At 44.2% G+C, this 22,254-nt stretch overlaps 2 protein-coding genes across 13 annotated transcripts in view; both read left to right on the forward strand.

The window, feature by feature from the left end:
- The first annotated feature begins 452 nt into the window (after positions 1 to 452).
- Positions 453 to 11,363, forward strand: stat3 (signal transducer and activator of transcription 3 (acute-phase response factor)). 4 transcript variants are annotated; one of them, XM_076085470.1, is made up of 24 exons: positions 453 to 686; positions 3,085 to 3,234; positions 3,493 to 3,736; positions 3,831 to 3,923; positions 4,032 to 4,113; positions 4,201 to 4,301; positions 4,593 to 4,744; positions 4,874 to 5,032; positions 5,339 to 5,431; positions 5,550 to 5,609; positions 5,699 to 5,728; positions 5,827 to 5,920; positions 6,013 to 6,060; positions 6,244 to 6,327; positions 7,223 to 7,321; positions 7,451 to 7,586; positions 7,680 to 7,732; positions 7,826 to 7,920; positions 8,030 to 8,169; positions 8,261 to 8,482; positions 8,799 to 8,841; positions 9,164 to 9,226; positions 10,239 to 10,336; positions 10,420 to 11,363. In XM_076085470.1, the coding sequence occupies exons 2-24, from the start codon at positions 3,107 to 3,109 to the stop codon at positions 10,488 to 10,490; spliced, it is 2,388 nt and encodes a 795-aa protein (XP_075941585.1). In that variant the 5' UTR covers positions 453 to 686; positions 3,085 to 3,106; the 3' UTR covers positions 10,491 to 11,363. The 4 variants fall into 4 exon arrangements, with proteins under 4 accessions (XP_075941585.1, XP_075941587.1, XP_075941586.1 ...); XM_076085471.1 differs by having other exon boundaries at positions 454 to 686; positions 10,450 to 11,363; XM_076085472.1 differs by lacking the exon at positions 9,164 to 9,226.
- Positions 11,364 to 14,730: 3,367 nt separating this feature from the next.
- The window catches only part of stat5a (signal transducer and activator of transcription 5a), a 47,726-nt gene continuing 40,202 nt past the window's right edge, over positions 14,731 to 22,254 (forward strand). For 3 of the 9 annotated variants that reach the window (XM_076085467.1, XM_076085469.1, XM_076085468.1), the window contains exon 1: positions 14,732 to 14,886. The gene's annotated coding sequence lies outside the window, so the exon portion shown is untranslated. Of the gene's footprint in view, positions 14,887 to 22,254 lie in introns of all 9 variants that reach the window. The other 6 variants (XM_076085464.1, XM_076085460.1, XM_076085462.1 and 3 more) reach the window with 3 other exon arrangements.

Consider the following 22,254-nt stretch of genomic DNA (forward strand, 5'->3'; position numbering starts at 1 on the left):
TTTCTCGAATTGTATAAACATGTAATATACCTGAATATTGTGTGTCACTGTGTGTGTTTTATTCTCTTAGTCCACTGAATTAGGATCAGGAGAGGTCGATACCAATACACAACACCACTGGCGATATTAAACTCTTGATGACGTCGACGCTGCCAGTAACTCAGATGACTTCCAGGCCGGCTGTTCTGTCGAGCTGCGCGTGCTCCTTCCGCTGCAAATGAGCGCGCTGGCCTGCTCTGTGGTCCACGCGCAGGGAGGGTAGGCGGGCAGGAACAGCGCAGTTGCGACAGCAGTAAACACGACGTTCTCAACCAACCTCACCATGAAGCCCCGCCTCTTCTACATATAACCCGCATTCCGATTGGCTACAGTAAAATTACCGTCTCCTATTGGCCGTGAGAGCTGTCAGTCAAGTAGTTGACAGAGTTTGTTTGGCTGGGAGCACTGCAGTAGGAGATGGGCTCGGTGAGAAGGTTTTTACGTCTGTTGGAGGAGTGTTTCCCGTGTTGGCAAGAAAACCCAGACAGTTACGATCTCTTTCTGTGCGTTACTTCTCGTTTTTGTGTGTTCAACTTCTACGAAAGTCGTCACTGACTGTCATTGTCAGTGTTTTTGAGTCGAACACCTTTTTTTTTTTTTTTTTTTTGACGGAGAAACTTTACAAAGGAGTAACAACGAGCTATTAAGTAAGCGACTTCTGCTTTTTGGCATGTTTCTTATATTTCATTATGACAGTTTTGTTACAGCAAGACCACGTTCATGCATCGCTAGCTCTATCAGACAAACCGCTACTGAACTACAACTGCAGCTCTGTGTCTAGGTTGTAAGCTGAGGAAGCCATTATGTGTCCTCGGTGTTACATAAGTTATTAAAGTGTAGGTGCGTTCTATCTGCTGCTAACTCATTTCTGCAAGCTCCTCACCTTATGGGGCTGACAATATATATATAATAACCAAGTCTTGGTTGTTTCTAATAGGTTTGTTTTAATGGTTTTTAATTAGATTCTGCTCATTATGATTTGATAATGGTCACACGTACGTCATGTTGTCGTCAAACAGGACCGAATAATTGCTGTAACTTGACTGTGATGCTGTTTGGACAAAGAGTCAGATCCAGGTCATTGTTGTGTGTCTGCCTTTAATTGGCACACGCCCATCTCTGTCCCACCTGCAGGCCAACATGTCTGACACCTTGCACTGGAATTCACTTCTTCTATTAATCAAATTCAGATCTCCAAATCTTCCCAGGAAGATTGTTTCCTGTCTTTTGTGCAGCTGTGGAGTCCTGGTGATACAGTGTGTCAGAGAGGCCACTACACTCCTTGGCTGTAGTCATTGTTCTTAAGAGTCAAAGCATGACTGTTATGAAATGCTTTATCACTTAACGTTACATCATATTGTTTGTGTTCTCGCCTGTGTTTACAGCGACCATATAACGCTTGCTGGCATGGTCGCTGGTGCCTTTTTGTTTGCTTGAGGAAGTATGTTCCTGGAATATCGGTGACCTGAGAAATAGATAATCGTATCACATGTGTGCTTTTACAGGTAGTGTGCCACACATGTTCTACTGAGGCATTGGACACCTGACATCTGGCAGGCCCGGCACATTGCTGGCAAAGTCTACTTGAATACACACCAGATTGAAATTCAAAATTCACACAGAGATGTTAAAGATGTGGCGTTAAGACAAAAGCCTTATATAATAGTCAATATTTGTGAAAAATCATCATCAAAGGCTGTCATTTCTAATGTGTGTGACCCAGACAACATGTTTCCGTCATTTGACCAATATGTTCAGACATCGTGGACCCATTAAGACCGTACTGCCCAAAATAACTTTTCTATAAACTAGTTGCTTCTAAACATTGTTTGAAATCATTGTTTCATAACGATGGAACAGTATTGAGCCACTTCTGAGACTTTAAACAGAGGCTCATGGATAGTCTCACAGAGGGACAGATTGGAAACTGTTTTGTAATTTCAACCCAAATAATTCACCAACAATAGAAAGCAGGAAACTCAAATTCACGTGATGAAAAATGAAACTAATCCTCTCACATTAGTCAATCAAGTGAGAGCTCTTTGATGTGATCCTCTCAGAGGAACGTAGGTCATATAAAAACTATCACGCTCGATGGACACTTTCTGTTTTGTCCCTTACATGCTTAAAAACAACCCCTCACCCGCATAATGTTGAGAATAATTGTCGTAAATGAAATGTTGTGGCTTCCTCGGGCCACTGACACGGTTTAGGTGAAGCATAGCGTCTATGTTTTTGTTTCGGTTTCAAACTAAAAAACCTTACACTTACCAGTTCGTTAGATATTTAGTTGTTGAGGCTGTGGTTAGCAGTGGTTCTATATCGGGTCGTACAATACTTCAAGGACTTTCTAATACTCTTCCCCCTCGTGTATATAAATGGCGGTGGGATAAACATTAAGAACAAGGGGGAGTGATGCAGCAACATGGACAGATGTTGAACGCAACTACAGCCACTTGTTTAAACTGTACAGCGCTATCTTTGTGTCAGCGAGAGCAATATCTTAGCTCCTGGAAACTGAAAGCAGAATCTAATCTCTTGGCGAGAACATGTCTTAGTCATCAGTTAACAAAAGTTAAACTTCTGTTTTTGTATCTCAAAGTATTGTACAACTAACAGACGAGTCAAACTTTGGAGGGAGGCCTAATTCAACAGTATGTAATAAGGTGCAGCCGGCTGTTAGGTAAGATGTGAAGGCTAACCCCATACAGTAGCTCCTCCACTGAACACAGTCGGTGGGGCAAAGGTCATGTGTTGCTATCTGCTTTAGGGAGTTGACAGATGTGCACGTTGGCCAAAGTTTTTCGGTGGAGGCGCAGCGTTCCACTGAACAGGAAGTGACTTCTGAACATTTGTTGTCATCATTTATTTTACAGAGGAATCCGGACATTTAGCTATTTCTCTGTGGCCGCTGTGAGAATAACTCTGATAAGACGTGTGTGTGTGTGTGTGTGTGTGTGACACACACAACAAAAATGTACTCATATTTGTGTGTGTGTGTGACACACACAACAAAAATGTACTCATATTTGTGTGTGTGTGCAGGTTTTAGGAGGTGTACGTCAGGATGGCCCAGTGGAACCAGTTGCAGCAGCTGGAGACCAGGTACCTGGAGCAGCTCTACCACCTGTACAGCGACAGCTTCCCCATGGAGCTCCGGCAGTTCCTCGCCCCCTGGATCGAGAGTCAGGACTGGTGAGACGCATTCCCTGGGCTCTGTTATGAAAGCACGTTTTGTCACTTATGTCTGCAAACACAATGGTGGCATTGCATTCCTTTTCATCGCCCAGAAAAGAAATACGACACCTTTCCCCCTTTTGTACTCTTCCTCATGTGGAGTGCAGTATATTTAGATGGCGTTTAAATAGCATTTGTGAAGCTGTGGTTTCACCTCTTAGAAGGAACTAGACGTCCTTATTACCCTGATTATCCCCTCCTCTCCTTTTTTATAAGGGCTTACGCCGCCAATAAGGAGTCGCACGCCACGCTGGTGTTCCACAACCTCTTGGGGGAAATAGACCAGCAGTACAGCCGGTTCCTGCAGGAGAACAACGTTCTCTACCAGCACAACCTGCGCAGGATCAAGCAGCACCTGCAGAGCAAGTACCTGGAGAAGCCGATGGACATCGCTCGCATCGTGGCCCGCTGTCTGTGGGAGGAGCAGAGGCTGCTGCAGACCGCCACCGCTGCTGTACAGGTAGAGAGGAGCGACGCTAGAACCTGGTGGTCATATATAACGTCAAAAGAGCTTCAGCACAGCCGTGAGAAGTGTTGGTTTCATTCTCTTGCAGGACGGCCAGGCTGCACATCCCACCGGGACGGTAGTGACGGAGAAGCAGCAGATTCTGGAGCACAACCTCCAAGACATCAGGAAGCGGGTGCAGGTCAGTTCCCGTCACAGTACTTGAATACAGCACAAAATAATCCATAACACTATTTAATTTGCCTAAATGAGTCTGTGTCCTCTCATAAATGTATTTGTTTTTCTTCAGGATATGGAACAGAAGATGAAAATGCTTGAGAACTTGCAGGATGACTTTGACTTCAATTACAAGACATTGAAAAGCCAAGGAGGTATATTCTAATTCACATTTATTTTCTTAGCTTGTAGCTGTTGATTAGTTGCGTGCTGACCGATGACACGTCCACCCTTCTGTGCAGAGTTGTCCCAGGACCTGAACGGGAATAACCAAGCAGCTGCCACCAGACAGAAGATGGCTCAGCTCGAGCAGATGCTGAGCGCCCTGGACCAGCTGAGGAGGGTGAGGAGTGTTTATGCTTTACGACAAAAAAGAAACGCAAAGAACAGTCGTCCATGCTGCATCTTACATGCTAAGCCACCAGTTTGTGAACTTTTCTGGATTTGCTTTATGGGGCCGAAACTGGAGGAGGGGTCTTAGTGTGACACCAATCATATCTTAAAAGAGGAGTTGCATTATCTTTGCAAAGGGAGACAGTGGGTTTTAAGGGAAATAAAGCGTTATTCGTTATGTATTTGTTAATAACTTCATTATGGGTACTTTATGCTGTGCTTTTTTTTTTTTTTTTTGTAGCAAATTGTGACCGAGATGGGAGGCTTGCTGACCGCCATGGATTACGTGCAGAAGAACCTGACCGATGAGGAGCTAGCGGACTGGAAGAGGAGGCAGCAGATTGCCTGTATCGGAGGTCCACCCAACATCTGCCTGGACCGCCTCGAGACATGGTAACCAGGGAGGCTCATTTCAAATCGATAGAAAAGTATTTTGACAGACTCTGGACCCGCATTGAGTCCTGTTTCATCAAGTCGTCTTAACTTGAACCGGGTCTGATTTTTTTTTTTTTTCTAACCCAGGATCACATCCCTGGCTGAGTCCCAGCTCCAGATCCGCCAGCAGATCAAGAAACTGGAGGAGCTTCAGCAGAAGGTGTCCTACAAAGGAGACCCCATCATCCAGCACCGGCCCGCCCTGGAGGAGAAGATCGTGGACTTGTTCAGAAACCTGATGAAGAGGTGCTGCACGCGACACGTATTTACCGTTATTATTACGATCACAAGAGTGTTGATGGTTGAGCTTAAGGAGCAATCTGTGGTGGAGAGATTTTGAGGCTCCCTCTTACTAACGATACGGAGCTTTCAGTCGCATCACACGGCCTTCGTTTTAACAAATGTGATGACATCCGAGCCGTCTCCATTCTCCGTAGGAAGACCGTGTGGTGCACTTAAAAGCTGCGAATCATTAGGCCTTCAGATTGTCTTCACCATATGTTGTTGTGATGTCTGCCGGACTCTGAAACGTGACCCACTCTCGTCTTCTAGTTCGTTCGTGGTCGAGCGACAGCCTTGTATGCCCATGCATCCAGACAGACCTCTGGTCATAAAGACAGGAGTGCAGTTCACGAATAAAGTGAGGTAAGATGCAGGCCTGCAGGACACAACGTACACGTTTCTACGCTTTGTATTATGTGTCCCCATGTGACTGAGAGTGCAGCATTTTATATCCTAATCATCTTTTCTCTCATTTTCACAGGTTACTGGTAAAGTTTCCTGAACTCAATTACCAGCTGAAAATTAAAGTTTGCATTGACAAGTGAGTTTTTTTTTATCTGGAGCTTCTAACATTTACATTAAGTCACCTTATGAGAAACTGCTTTACTGATTTGAATTAATTTTTTTTAGGGAATCTGGAGATGTGGCTGCAATTCGAGGGTACGACTTTAAGGCCGACGCTTTAAGACCGCGTTTGATGTTATTTTTTATTTTATTTTTAAAGAGCCTCACTTCATGCTGCAACTTGATTTCCTCAGGTCACGGAAGTTCAACATCCTTGGAACCAACACGAAAGTTATGAACATGGAAGAGTCCAACAATGGCAGCCTGTCAGCCGAGTTTAAACACTTGGTGAGTAATAGAGCTGATGGAGCGCACTGCTCGACAGTGAAGGTATCTGATAAACGCCTGCTGTGGATCACTGACTTCCTGTTTTGTTACAGACCCTGAGAGAACAGAGGTGTGGTAACGGTGGCCGGACCAACAGCGACGTAAGTACTGTCTGTGTGTGACACTTGGTGAGATAGAGAGTCATGTAAAGTGTCAATCCTTAAGATTTGACACCATATTTACTGGTGGAAACAGCAGATGGGGTTTAATAACAGAATACTGGGGGCAGCTTTGATAATGTTCTGTCTTCAGTGGACGTTTGAACGTCTGTTTTTTTTCTCCAGGCCTCTCTGATTGTCACAGAGGAGCTCCACCTGATCACTTTTGAGACGGAAGTCTACCACCAAGGCCTGAAGATCGATCTGGAGGTCAGTATCAGTGTCTCTGTGAACTCGGGAGACATTTCCGTATCCTCAGTTAAACTTTCATCTCACACCAGAAGTCAACCACAACTCTGAAGCACACAACGTAAGATTACAACAGCGTTGTTCTTTGACCAAAGTATGCAGAACGAGACAAATGAGTCATTAACCGAGTCCTCCACCTCCAGAGGAATGTCACTACCTCTGCCTCTGAATGAGCTGTGACTTAAAGTCAAACCTCCCCCCATCAGCCCACATGTATTGACCCGGTGAGAAAGGCTTTTCCTTCGATCTGCAGACTCGGTCATCATCGTGTATTTTGCTCACTCTCAACGCACCACAGAGCTTCCATGTGACTCTGAGTCAAAACACAACACGCTGTGTGAGCCTCAGAGCGACGGCATCTGCGACATACTTTATATCTTCATGGCGAAACCAAGGTCTATAGATAATGTGAAGACACGTTATGTGAAGCAGTGAGTGGTTATTCAATTTTATTCTCGTTTCCTGCGATCAAGATGTAAGAAACTGAGCGGGTACTTAAACCCTGGGCCTCGACTGAGTCGTTGGAACACTAGAACATGCGTCTTGACGTATTATCATTTCATCTCACCCACAAACGCAACCCACATCTCGGGGTGTGATGCCTGCATTGGTTGCTGGACAAAGGACAACCCCTTTTACACCAAAATGCCTCCTCATGCTAAGAACAGCAGCCCGTCCTCGAGGTGTACGAGTAGTACAGTTGAGAGGACCACCTGAAGAAGTCCTATTACAAGACGACGTGCTGGAATGGAAGCGGGAACATTTTCGCATCGTCGTGCGAGAGTAAATGTCGGCAAGGAATAACCAAACGTGTGATATATATATATATATGTTAATGTTTCCTCCGTTTGTGCAGACCCATTCCCTGCCTGTGGTGGTCATATCGAACATCTGCCAGATGCCCAACGCCTGGGCCTCCATCCTGTGGTACAACATGCTCACCAACCACCCAAAGGTGAGACGGCACCCTCTGCTGGGAAGGGGGCTGAACTCTGCTGGAGAGAGAATGTTCATCTGTTTAGCCGTGTTAAACGCTTGTTGTGTCTTTAAGCCGTGTTGGTCTGCGTGTTCTCTCTGTGTACAGAACGTGAACTTCTTCACCAAGCCTCCGGTGGGGACGTGGGACCAGGTGGCCGAGGTGCTGAGCTGGCAATTCTCCTCCACCACCAAGCGAGGCCTGACCATTGAGCAGCTCACCACACTGGCTGAGAAACTACTAGGTGAGGGTGTCGCGCCTTTTAAAGTCTCCAAAAAAAAACAGTTCAACCGAACACCGCGTCATGTATTCATGTGTGATGTTATTGTCCGTCCAGGGCCGTGTGTCAACTACTCCGGCTGTCAGATCACCTGGGCCAAGTTCTGTAAGGTACTGACCTTTAAAAAAACAACAACAAACTCCCGGTTCAATCGGCCATCTTGTATTGCTTCAGTGCGAGTTATTTTTCTTCTTCCTCTCCAGGAAAACATGGCGGGCAAAGGCTTCTCCTTCTGGGTGTGGCTGGACAACATCATTGACCTGGTGAAGAAGTACATCCTGGCCCTGTGGAATGAAGGGTGAGATGGCCGTCCCTTTATGTTCACGAGTCCCCTGTTTCACATGATGGAGAGCGTTGCTATGTTTAACGTCCGGAATCTAATCGTGTGACTTCCTGTCGCTTTGCAGGTACATCATGGGCTTCATCAGCAAAGAGAGGGAGAGGGCCAGTCTGAGTCCGAAACCTCCCGGCACGTTCCTGCTGCGCTTCAGTGAGAGCAGCAAGGAGGGCGGCATCACATTCACATGGGTAGAGAAAGACATAAGTGGTGAGTTAATGTCAAAAAAATAAATAAAAAATATCCTCAGGATTTACTGTATTTTCCGTTTTGGCACTGAGCGTCCTCGTGTTGTTTGTAGGGAAGACCCAGATGCAGTCGGTGGAGCCGTACACCAAGCAGCAGCTCAACAGCATGTCCTTCGCCGACATCATCATGGGCTACAAGATCATGGACGCCACCAACATCCTGGTGTCCCCTCTCGTGTACCTCTACCCCGATATCCCCAAAGATGAAGCTTTCGGGAAGTACTGCCGGCCAGAAGCAGCTCCTGAGCCCGAGATGGGAGGAGACTCCACGAATAGTAAGTCACTGACTCCACCCACAAAATCACCATCTGTCTGTCAATTACTCCCCTTACGTTGTTTTTCTCGCATCCCTCCGCGGCAAACAAAAAAAACTGAGATGAATGAACAGATGTTTTTTTAAAGTTTAGCTGTTAAACGCGGCCCCGATTCACTTTCACTTTCACTTCGAGGTAACCTGCAGTGAGTAACTGATATACAGATGGTTCCTTTAAGAGAAGCAACACATACGACTTATTATGCATGTTACGTCTCGCAAGTTTCTTCTGTTGTGTTCAGTATTATTTGTGCTAACGTGTTTCTTTTCCCCGACAGCTATTCAGCCATACTTGAAGACAAAGTTCATCTGCGTTACACCGTAAGTATCCGTCACTCCTCTCTTTTTTTTAAATCATCAGTATTTATGGGAAGATCTGGTTCAAAGAAAAGACAACCAATCAGGTCCTACTCTCACTGTGAGTCATCGCTGTCGTCGGAAGGGAACCATCACCCTGTTCTCACACCGAGGAGACAGTTTCACTTTAGACTTACCGCAGCTCACACCTGCTATCGGGTGCTTGATATGCACAACGTGTTGTTATTGGATATGTTTACTTGTGAGACGGGGAGACGAGGGTTTGAGGGTGTGCTGCTGCTGGGTTGTGAGGTGTGCTCAGTGAGATCCTCACCTGTCTCCGTAGGTGTCCCTCCGTGTTCATGGACTTGCCGGACAGTGAGCTGCTGCTTGGGAGCGGATTCCCAGGGTAGGCGCTCGGGGGAGGGGGGGCAGTAGCATGTAGGGAGGGCTTTGTGTGTGTGTGTGTGCGTGTGCATCTTGTTACTTTTGTCTGTGTGTTGGACGGGTGGGTTCCAGGGATTTCTAGTGCCGTGTCCCCGCCGACATAACTCCTGTTCATTGTTTCCAACTCACCGCCACTTGACCTGCGTCCTAATACAAGAGCGTCTCCCCGCCATTCATCACTTTCTCACTCTGTTCCTCAACCAGATCCATCTGTATGAATTCTACAGTCCAACGTATTTTTCATACGATTGCATGAGAAGAATTGATGAGAAGTTCCAGATAGTAGTAGTTTTATTGATGGAAAATAATTCAAAAGTCAGTTTGAATGATCGCGGAAGTAAAATAACACACATTGACCGTAGCTGTTGTTAACATCAGTTCAACGTTAAACCGTGTTAGTGTGCTGAGCACCTGCCTGAAATAGAAGCAGGAAACCGTGTGAAACATCTGGCCAGTCTGTCCTGGTTTAATTCACGTATTTCTATATTCATATCTCAATATTTGTGAGTATTTTACCACGGATCCACCCCATTCTCCATCTGCTGTACCGTCTGTTGGGCACGCCTCTGCACACTGACACGAATGCTGAAACTGTTTGTCGATGATGAGCCTGCTGGACCCTTTCACTCATTAACCACTGCTCTGTGTATCACACTGGGGACGCACCAAAACAGCTGGATGGCATGTCGGCGACAATGCGGCCGATCTATTCCATTCAATTCAATGTCTATGTGCCATATGCATCATCTACTGGAATGCAAATTCCTCTTCAAGTTCTGACGCAATTTGTTGCGGCATTTAAAATGTTAACACTTGAATTGTGATTCCTTCATTTTGAAGATTTTTATCAAGTTGCTAGAGTACGATTTGAATCCACGTGCAAGTGTGTGTGTGTGTGTGTGACCATCGGTGAGCCTTTCAGTTTGTGATATACCATTTATCTTTTTTTTTTTTGTTCATTTCTTTTCTCACAGCACAAACTCTGGAAACACCAGTGACCTGTTCCCCATGTCGCCGCGCACCCTCGACTCCCTGATGCACAACGAAGCCGAACCTAATCCAGGACATTTGGGTGAGTCCGTTACACACACACGCACGCACACACACACACACACGTCGTTGCCGTAGAACTCGATTAATAAGTAACATTAACAGCAACATTGTTCTTGGATTTGCTTTCCGCAGACTCGCTGACGTTGGACATGGATGTAGCATCGCCGATGTGAAGAGGTTTCCCCGACTGTCTTTATTTCCTTCGATGGGATTTGGATATTGTGTCGTGATGGAGGATATTATGATGATTTTTATTTTCTCCCTCTGTCCACATAATCTGCCTCCCTTTCACACTGAATGATTTGAAAAGACGTTCTTTTAAAAGAGCACTTCCACTCGTTTCGGCTCTCACCTGTAGCTCAGCGCGTGGACCGGTTGTATTTTAATAAGCAGCATCCTGCTCCCATCCAGTACCTCCACATCTGCATAAAACGTCTTCAGTACCTTTTTAATTATCTGGAATTATATTTTTTTGAGAAAAGTGTTTTTGACTTTTTACAAATGTTTATGAATTCATGTGGTTTTTGTTTTCTTTGAATAAGAAATGTAACAAGCATACTTGTTGTATAAGCTATGGCGCTTTGTAATTCTACTATTGTCGTGCACTTAATGGTCCGTTTTAAGTCTGTTGTTTTGCATTTCTAACCCCGGCCAAATGGTGTCCCGCAGTACCTCGGTGTCATTTAACACGGTTTCTGTTTCATGATAGCGTTGACTCAAATTGGAGTATTTCTTGTATATTTCTCAGAACCATTTGGAGTGTTACAGAACTGTGGAGAGAGGAAACAAAAATGAATTTAAGACACTCTTTCTTTCTTCCCGTTATTTCCTTTTCAGAGAAACTTGTTATTGAGATAACCACTGATGCTTAACAACGACATGTCGCTCTAACAGAGTGAACAGAGTAAAGTTTCTGATCCTTCGTACCGTTGAGCGAACCCCCGTCGACATGTTTGTCCGTCATGCCATGAGATGTCGAGAGGATTTCTGTAAAATACGCTCTTAACTATTCTTTATTTGGCAATAAAAACAAGTCAGCACTGAAAGTAGTCGAGTCATCTGTCGGTGTAATTATTGTCTCGTGTGTTTTCTAATGTTTTATGTTTAAACATTTCAACTGTGTGTTATTGGAGGACAGACAATATTTATCTACTGGGACTAAACATTAATAACTTATTAAAGAGTCAGTTTGAAGCACAAAATTCATAATTGAACTGCTTCAGTTTCGGGGTCCTGGTATTGTGCATGCTGGCTCACTGTCAAGCTTACCAAACACCGCTGTAGCTATTGTTTATGTTATTAGTAAGTTTAAAATCAGCGCTGTGAAAAGGGACTTTTAATATTCAGTCATATTCAACATGTTTCACACTCATGTATGTAATAACCTGCCCAGGGACCACAGATGAAAATCAGCTAATTGAGGCACATTTTACATTGAGGTAAAACATTAAATGTTGATTATTGTGCAGTGTCCCTGGTACTTCAAAACCAGTGTGTGTGTGTGTGTGTGTGTGTGTGTGTGTGTGTAGACCAGATACCAGATCAGAAGTTGCTGGATGAGTGACCTCACTGCCTCTGATTCTGAGAACTGGACGAGAAGTGACGAGCCGAAGTTTTTCAGGTCAGTTCTCACACAATGAACAAAGAGACGTCAGATCGCTCTTCTGCTCAAGCTGGAGGAAGTCTAAAACAGGTTTTATTGGAGTGAACTTCATTCTGAAGATAAAATAAGGGCAGGCAATGTGATGTTCCAGGAACTGGCTGAGGATCAGTATCAGGAAAGAGCTCATGACTGGAAATGCACTGAAATGCAGAAGTGTAGAGGGAAACCAGGCGATTAACAGGAAGGAAGGAGGAAGTCCGACTAATAAAGCAACACGCGATAAATAACGCTGAAAGCAATAAACATTTGATCTTTACGAGGCCCCTGTTGGTCTGGTGCTGCCTGCTGCAGAGCAATAGAGCTGAGGTGTAATGCAGGACACACAGCCGCAATATTGACTTCATATGATGATCCGGGACATTTTGACATGGAAACTGTGGGAATAGTGCATTTGGGGCTCCTTTCATGTGCAGAGTCAACTCGGAGATCCCATTTTATTATTATTGTGTGTGCAAATAGCAATCCAACGGCACATAAAATCAACCCCCGTGTTCTGTTTTTACCGGTATTTCTTCAAAGTTGATGACAAAGAGTGGTAACCCGAGAGGAAACACAAATGATCTACTGTTGTAACAGGAGGTGAAACACAGGAGGTATCATATCGCTGCTTTGATTTGAAATAATCACTTTTGTGAAAGCAGGTGGTGTGTTCTTTTTGTACCGTATAGATGCTGGGATTTGAATGTTAGGCTACTAAGATGTGACCTTGTTACACTTCCTTTTTTTTTTCCATTTCCAACAAGCGGTGTCTCTCAACACGAGATCCCTGGACTTCCCTGACTGGAAACCACATATTGCGTGTGCAGCTCATATCCAGCTCACATCGTGGTGCTGATGTGACTGCCGGGATTCCCACAAGACCTTTGGAGAGTGTGACAGCTGAGATAAGGTGGCTAGACAAACAGAGACAGTGAAGGAAGCTGTTTCTGAATCACTGGACTCTCTCTCTCTCTCTCTCTCTCTCTCTCTCTCTCTCTCTCTCTCTCTCTCTCTCTCTCTCTCTCTCTCTCTCTCTCTCTCTCTCTCTCTCTCTCTCTCTCCTTCCCCTTGCTTGTCTCGGTGATAGGAAATGAACACAGGAGAGGGCGAGAGGGGTGTGGAGATGTGCAGCTGTTACTGTCAGACAGCTGCTGACTCAGCTGTCTGAGGAAGCAACTGTCACCCTTCAGTTCTGGCCTGCAGCCAATCAATCTGGAGGATTGATGAGGCTTCAACAGGGTGCAGTCTGGTGATTGGCTTGTGCAGTTGTGTGTGTGTGTGTGTGTGTGTGTGTGTGTGTGTGCGAGAGAGACTTCTGATTTGATGACTTTTTGACATGGATGTGGGGAAATGAAGTCACAGAACAGTTCTGTCAGTATTTCTGCAGCATCACGGGGTATTTTCAGATGAGTTACAGTCAGCCTACATGTCAGCAAAGAGTTTACTGTTCTCAAGACAAGGGAGATACATATAAATGAACATGTGCCATATAAACGATACCGCCTGTGCGGCCCCTGTGAATGCTTTTACATTGGGCCGACTATAGGTGTTCAAAAGATGAGAGTGGCAATGTAGAGTATCCATGAGGGAAACAATAGACTCTTAAAAGTGGAGGCTATTGAGTTTGTGGAGCAGTCCACGGTAGGTGGTGATCCCCCTTAAATGGAGAAATGACCCTACAGTCAGGAAAACCACTTATTAAAGTAATACACCTGCGTACAACTCTGAGGCGCTCATACTTATATGTACTCGTATATCTGACAGATTACTTGTTACTTTGTATCAGAACATGCTGCATGATAAACACATTACAGTAAGTTCCAGTTTCAGCATTATTATGGAAGCGCCTTTAGAATTAGCAACACATGGATCATGTAATACATTGAACACCGCTTCAACATTAATCTAACAACAACTTTATTCTATTTTTATGTATTATTCAATTTGATCTCTTTGAGTTAAAATCAAATCTTCAGGCAGCGATATGCTCTTATCTGCTGGGATTTTGCCACAGGCACACCTTGTTCTTAATTCATCTCTCTCTCTCTCTCTCTCTCTCTCTCTCTCTCTCTCTCTCTCTCTCTCTCTGTTCAAATAAAATGGTTTGGTACCAGAAGGCGTCGCTATTCTCCAGGCGGAGGGCGACAGATTTGGGTGTACTGTACAGTAGATTAGACTTAATCTAATCAACCGGTCTGCTCATAACGGTGTGCAGCAGCGGCTCACTGCTCTGATCCCGGCGGGTCAGAGAAAAGCGAGTCTGAGTTTAATGACGTGCACCACTGACAGGAGCCACTGTCTCTCTCAACTCGTTGATCGGCAATTAATATATGTATGACTCTATATTAGTATTATTGCTGTTGTTGTTATTATAGTGATTTCGCTTTATTCTTTCTTTTTTAATGAATTTATCTATGAATGTTAGTAGTGGGTCATTTGTATTGTTTTGCACAAAATAGTCCTTAAAAAAATCAAAACAAAGAGTCCTTAAAATTCAGAACATTGTGCATAATCTATTGGGCGTGTAACACAATGTGCACATAAATAAAAATGCAATAACAATAATCAGATAGATGTGAGATTAAATATAATAATAACGCATGAAGTTTGAGCAGATAACAAGAAATCATGATGGATCTGTGTCCATTGTTATTTGTCCTTTAGCCTAAAATCAATCATCAGCGGGACATAAATCTACAGAAACGGTTTCTAACTCACACGTTCAACAACCGCCGGAAGTGGGCGGTTTGACAGAGAGAGAGAGAGAGAGAGAGAGAGAGAGAGAGAGAGAGAGAGTGTGTCAGGCGAACTGTTACTGACTGACGGACTGAGAGATTCCCGCTGAAGGTTGTACACGTCGATGCGGCCGCTCTTCCTCGCGTTGTATGCAAAAGGACAGCGAGGTCTCCCCGTCGCTCCACGGAGAGGTGAGTGGGACAGTTTGGTGTCTTTTTTTGAAACGCGTTTTTCGTCCTGAAGGGGCTCGGACGTCCCCGTGTCTCGTCCCGCGGACCACGGTCCGCAGGTTGCGAAACGATATTGTGACAGCGCTTTGTAAACAAACCCAGGGGGCGCGTGCACACGCTCAAAGCAGTGGACGTATAGGAGCACACTTTTATTCTACTCTTCTTCTTCTTCTTTTGGTTTTATCAGCGCTGCTGAATCAACAGGCAGGTCCCCGGTATGCTCCTACAAGGCGGGCTGACTGCAATGAGTTTACACCTCGCTGCATTGTGGATAAATAGCACTGACATTAGTGGTGTCTTTATACACATGAAGTAGTTTTCTCTTTTAGGGGCGAGAGTCCAACGTAACCTCCACCACGCATTAAATCCCCTCTCGCCACAACACCGTCTCCTACTGAAAAACGTCCCCGCACAGATACACTGCACTCTCAATTACGTTTTCGAAGGGGAAACGTGTTTTCTTCCGGTTTTAAACCGTTTCAAACACGTGGTATACCCAACAAAAAACAACAACAACAACAACAAAACACTGCAACTTTGTTTAGGTTTAAGCGACAAAACCGGTTTAGTAAAAAAACAAAAAAAAACACTACAGTTTGGCTTAAAATGACTGCGACATCGAAACAAAAAACGCAACAGAAGTCATTGTTTAGGTTTAAGGCGACACAATTACTGCGTCCACCCGGTGCACGAGCAGCCGTCTCGTGAGCCCTGTCCAGCCACCACCCAGTTCTCGTCCCCGTCCCTACGTGTGCACTTCCGCGGACTCATTTAAAAGTTATTTGTGATAAAAAAAAAAAAACGTTTTAATTCACAGACTGCCGTTTCATTGTAGAGAGGCACGTGACATAGGACCTTAAAGATAACCTGCGGCAGCACACACACAGGTTCTTCTGACAGGCTGTGGCTGCTATACGCGTTACACTGCGCTCAGGGGGGTCATGGGCTTCAGAAGTTTGACAGGCCGACTGAGAGCTTTCTGCTCGGTCTCTCTGGGCCTGTCGCTGTGCTCAGCGCTTATAAGCAAGTAATACAGCAGCTTGGAGCTTCTTTAATTATGAGGATTTCATATTTCAAGAGAGACGTCTTGTACTCCGCGACACTTGCCTGACTGATTCCTTCATGCATAATGTCAGGACTTTGGACTGACGTCATAAAAATAGGACCAACGATGACGTACAACACAGTCACTCAGTATTGAATACCATAAATACAGCTGCAGTATGGTAATATGGGAGATTTCCAAAAAACAAATAAAAGAAAGGTCACTATTATCACACACACACACACACACGCACACACACACACACACACACACACAAGTCTTTATATAGTCAATTTATACTCTAACACAGTGGCTTGAGAAGAAGAAGAACTGACCTAGGCCGCTACCAGCTGTGTTCATGTGCACGTTGTCAGGAAAGTTGAATCCTACATTTGAAAGGAGCCGAGTGTTGACAGAACAGGAGTGAGTTGGGTCATTGCGATCAGGTCTGTGCCATTCATCCTATATACTGAGCGTTGCTGTGAAACAGAAGGATGCATTGTTGCTCAGCATTGGCTTAATGTTGATGTGTGTTTTTTTTTAAAAAGCATGAAATTATGGTTCATGAAGGTTAACCCAAAGCTGACTATTAAATCCAAACCCTGGTGTTTGTGCACGCTCTCTCTTACAAACAGAATTTGAATGTCTCTTGACGCTTTCATATCTGTGTGTGTGTGTGTGTGTGTGTGTGTGTGTGTGTGTGTGTGTGTGTGTGTGTGTGTGTGTGTGTGTGTGTGTGTGTGTGTGTGTGTGTGTGTGTGTGTAAAACGTGTCCTTGGTTACTTGTGTGCATCCTGATATGCATCCTTTGTCATTATGTTGCGTACTAAATGCTGAGTAGACAAGGTAAGACTTTCTGTGTTTTCCTTTTGGACAACATTTCTTCCAGAAACCGACAGTGTAGCATTGACTCGGTTCCCCCGTGGCTCCTAATTGAGGATTATGTGCGTGATAATGCCCTCTGTCCACTGTGATAATGTCCCCCCCCCATCGAGGGTGTGTTTTTAACAGTGCTGACGATTTTGATTCCTCATTTTTGAATACTTTTTTTTTGTTTTGGACGAAGCAATTTCAAGTATAGGGCGGAACAGTTTTTGAAAAAGATATGTAATTGACTGATATCGCAACTGTGATATCAGTCGCGGTATTCGAGAGAATGTTCACTGTACCAAACAAAGATGTTTCCCCAAGTCTGCAGCATAGGATGTGTAGGCCAGGACATCTCTGCAGCGCGACAATATTTCGTTTGAAATTGCATCTTCATATCGCCTTTAACAAGATGTGTGCCATGCTGCTTGAAAAGTGCAGTAGGTTTGGAAAAAATGAATTAAAGGATTCATTGTTCATCCCTAATTTCAAGACAAGAGTCAAGACTCGTCTTCTTTGTCAGTTCTCATTTTTTCTTCCCTGTTGCTCTTATCTGAACGTCTGCCCTCTCAATCAATAACATGTTTCAGTCCAGCTGTGATCTACAGAAACAAAGAAAGAAAATGTCAGTGACTTCTACCATTGAACCGCGTTGCCCTGCATGCTCCCTCTGCCACCGCGGTGTTTTGGGTCGGCGTGGGAACACGGCATGCTGGTCCGGCACATTGTGTCCCCTGACAGAAATACCCAGATGCTGTAGGAGACAGGGGGGAACCCACTGTTTTTATTCCACGAGCCCACTTTTCCATGTGCCCCCAGCATGGCATGGTGTCTGTATGCGTCTTACTTTTATAATAATAGGGGAGGGGGGGGGGGGGGGGGGGGGGTGACATCAGCACTGACATCATGAATAGCTGGAAGTGAGCCGATTACAGCAGTGGTTTTGATCTGACTGAGCCACGAGTCAAAGGTGTCAGAATCACTTATGCCCTAACAAACGTGCTTAGCGCGGGGCCTTTCCTCGGGCCTGAGCGGAGGAGGAGACGATGGACACAGGAAAGATGCTTGTGATCCCTTTCTTTGGTGGAAAACAAATGGTCACGAGAATGATAAACCAACAGGGCGACGAGGGGACTAAGGGGGGCAGTGAAAGAGAAAGGGAAACACGGTCTGAAGGGAAGTGATCAGGAAGCATGCGCTGACATGCACCCTTGCCTCCTCCCTCTTTCAGTTGGGCTAACGCTAATCCACTGGTCACGTGACCCCTGAGCTCGTTTAGCCCGGTCTAGGCCAGGGACGCTCTGATCCATCTGTCGAATATAGCGCAGCTGATTGTTGGCATCCGCAGCGTTGCGTGGCTGTCCCGTGACCGCTGCCTGCTCCACACAAGGCTCAAATGTGATTCCCATCAGCCCCCGCTATACCTCTGCAGGGCCTGATCAGCAGTTTCTCCCTTTATCACTTTCTCTCCTGTTATCTTCCAGACACCGAGTGGCGCGATAAGGCCCCCGGGTTATTATCTCAGGGACACAACAAGAAAAGCCAGAAGAGTGCTCGAAGGCACGTTTGCACTAAGCCACACCAAGCAAGTCACACCAAGCAAGTCACAAATCAGGGAAAAGAAAGCGTTTACGCTCCAACCCCCAAGGATTGTGTCATGGAGACGTCGGGGTCACCTCAAAGTAGACTTAAGACTGGTGGTCCGGTTAATCAATTTCTCATTTTTTTTTTTTACACAATGCCTAAGCCCTTAAACACACAGCAGGAAAAAAAAAAAAATACTGTTGCAACTTTCTGGCCCGTCAGCCTGAAATATAAATGACTCAAAATGCTGCCAGAAGTTTAGTGACGTGAGTAATCTTCACACGTCTTGTTGACTCAAAACCTACATTCAGACGCAGACTTTGTGATTTTAGATCTTAGCAAGCGACGGTATACAAGTCATCCACAGTATCTGTTGGATTGATCCGTGTTGTTTTGTCACGCCTCAGCAGCAGACACACACACACACACACACACACACACACACACACACACACACACACACACACACACACAGACAGAGCTGAGCAACGATACTGGAAGGTTATAGCCAAAGCCGTCTTGTCAGCGTTTTTGCAAGTTGCCATTTTAGTTTGGATCCCTCAGAGCAGTTTGGAAGTCTTGAGTGAGAGAAGAGAAGTCTCTTTCCTCTGAAACTACCAGTGTGCTCTCAGAGAGAATCTTAAGCGCCGGAGGAGCTCAGTGACCAACAGCACACAAGCGTGTCTGTTGCCCCGGAGCTCTGAAACATGAACGGCAGTAAAATGGCAAATCTTCGGGGTTTTTGCTGCACATGTGCTTGAGTTAAATCCTTCCATTTAATGAGAGTTTGATGGTTTACTGCAGAGTGGGTGCTGGGCGATATGGAGCAAATATATAAATATCAGCATGTTTTTGATTATTGATATTGCGACGATATGGCAGGGGTTGACCGTTGGTGCTTTTACAAAATATTTAAATATTGAGATTTTTGATAAAGGATCATAAGTAATGTGGAGAAAACGAGAAAAGCCGATGAAGGCAAATAATACTTATGACAATATCTAGCCTCATATCACATCATTGATATGATATTGATGTTTAGCGCATCCCTACTGTAGAGTATGGGATGTGTTTTTTGGTAAGTTATTGATCTCCTTTTTGTGTTTTATTAATGCATTTGGGCCCTGAGTCATGCTTTATCTCTCATGCATGATTTATGTATGAACGAATGGCTTCATCCGTGCCCTAAAGGAGATCGTATCATGTGAAGGCTTGAATCTGACGCCTTGTTTGTTTACTATGCACGCCCTAAACAGACATGATTCAAACATTAGTTTTAATATCGTTATCTCGAGATTACAAGATAGTGAATTCGTTATCGCGAGAAAAGAAAAGGTTGTTTCTTGTTATTATTACCGAAGAAGTTTGGGTCAAATCAACCAGTGAATGCATTCAAACGGCCCGTATGGAGCTGTCAGTGATGGACTTGGTGACGTGAGTGGAAGGATACGGGTGTGACTATGTCCGGTTTTCAAAATAAGGTGTTAACAAGGGTACATACAAGATACATGGAAATAAGATTAAATGGATTCAGAAGATATAACTTCAGATCTGAAAGAAAAAAAAAATCTTGCTTTTGTGTCTGCACGTAGTCAGAGATGACTTTGACTCAAATGTATTCGTCCATGTCAGGAATTATTCATTTAGTTTAAGATCGGAGAATGAAGACATTTCCCTCACAATTCTCTGGTATTTTCTTTTAAATCTATTTGTGACACCGGTAAAATACAATCCATTTAATCTCATTTCCATATGTGTGTTTTCTTTATACCCATGTGAACACTTTATTTTGAAAACCAGACGTATCCTTCCACTTACTCCACCAGGTCATCACTGATTTGACCTGAACATTTTAATTAATAAGAGGAAACAAGCTTTTGTTTTCTCGTTCTAGAAAATGAACTATAGAAAACAAAGCTTGTTTTCTCGGTTAATGCCATAATTAACTTGTGATCTCGAGATAACTATATATATTTAAAAAAAAGTTATTTAAATAATCATATCCCATTATGGCTTCCGTGGTTTGGTGCAGAAGATGTGCCAGACATATTGTTAGAGAGAGTGTCCAGTGTGATTCACAAAGGAGGCGTCAATATGCAACGAGGTCCAAACTGTTTATACGACAGTGGTGTAGAATATTAACATGCCTGTAGAAAAATCCTTTTTCATATTTATACTTCAGAGATAGTTATACCTCTATGTGTGGCACCAAAGTTGTTCTTTTTTAAACTCTTTTTGCAGAGTGTGGGCAGTTTATTTTCTCTTTTCACACCCACACTGTTCCCACAGTGGGTACCTCATACAGCCAGACCTGCTGGCCTACTTCTGAAGGCAGAGTATTTTATCACCCATGAAGTGACCAAGCAAGCCGTATTAAGCGACACTGCCATCTGACATTGTGTGTCAAGTTGGAGAGGGGGCATATACAGTAACACTGACACCGTGAAAAAGAACCGAGTTGAACGTGTCTTCTCGGACTTTATACTGTACATTGACAGCTGGAAAGAACGTTTTATTTTTCCGAGGGCAGCTCAGGCTCAGTGACCGGAAAATAACTTCAACTATAAGCTCTTGAAATGGATTACGATTGTGATACTGTTAATTCAATATTACTTGACGTAACGCCACGGAAAACTCCTTTACATGACCAAGTTTGGAGTGCTGCTATTGAAAGCAAAGACACTACTGTCTAATTATGAAGTTACACGTACACAATATGCACAGTGCAAACTATGTGACTGGTTATGAGTTGCTTTTTGGAACGAGCCCACAAAAATGCCAGTTCTCTCCGCGCCGCTGAACATGTCTTATGCATTATGAAAAATATTATTACGTATTGTAGCAATAATACACTATGATTCCTGCAAAAAAAGAGTTGTGCGTCAGACCTTTAGGTCTTTATATAATGCGTTATGTTTATTATTATAAATCTTTGTGACTATTTATGTGCTTGCAACCGTAAACATACAGCAGATAATAACGTATTGTAAGTATGTGTATTATGCATCATAGACATTGGTGCCATAGACAAAGTTAATCGTAAATCGTAGCATCACTTATTGAATGAAATGACCTCCACCATGTATTTCACTTTTCAGTGCTGCAGTTTCTCATTGGTTATTGGCTGGCGTACACATAGATATCTCTGGTCGATAATATGACGCATCGGTCAGGCTGAAGCGCACTGGATGCAGATAAGCTCAGTGATTGTGCTGCTTTTTTTTTTCTCGCAGCGGAGAACAGTTTTGTGGCCGAAGGGTCTGCACAGAAGACACTCGTGTCTTGATTGAGCAGCATGAGAGGTTGCTGTTCAAGCCCATTACCAGCTGTACGGATTGGGAAACCAATGGGACATAGACCAATAAACACCTTTATTAGCTGGGAGAGGAATACAAACACGCTGAGATACTAAAAACAAAAAAAAACATGCTGTCGGTAAATGAGATAATGTCACCTCATGCATCTGCACTGGCAACGCAGAAGTAGCACATGTATGCACACGGAAGGGACAAACATGAACAATGTAGCTCAGTTGTTTGTGCTGCGATTACTCATGACCGCTTGAATGTGTGTGTGTGTGTGTGTGTGTGTGTGTGTGTGTGTGTGCGTGACACGTCTGCCTGCCGACTAGATTTAGGTCATGGATGCTCCCTTGTGTCTGGGGAAAGAGCTAACATCTGTGTGAGATTATTGTAAGGAGCATTTGATTAAAAAATAACATACAAAGAGGAACAAAAAAAACATCTTAATTATTTCATTTATTTGCGGTTGTATTTTGGATTACAGTGTGCTGGATTAGAGTGGAAATAGAGCTCGATGATTAAACACAAATA

The sequence above is a fragment of the Anarhichas minor genome, unplaced genomic scaffold (genome assembly GCF_050575085.1).
Source record: "Anarhichas minor isolate MPS153535 unplaced genomic scaffold, ASM5057508v1 ptg000007l, whole genome shotgun sequence".
NCBI lineage: Eukaryota > Metazoa > Chordata > Actinopteri > Perciformes > Anarhichadidae > Anarhichas > Anarhichas minor.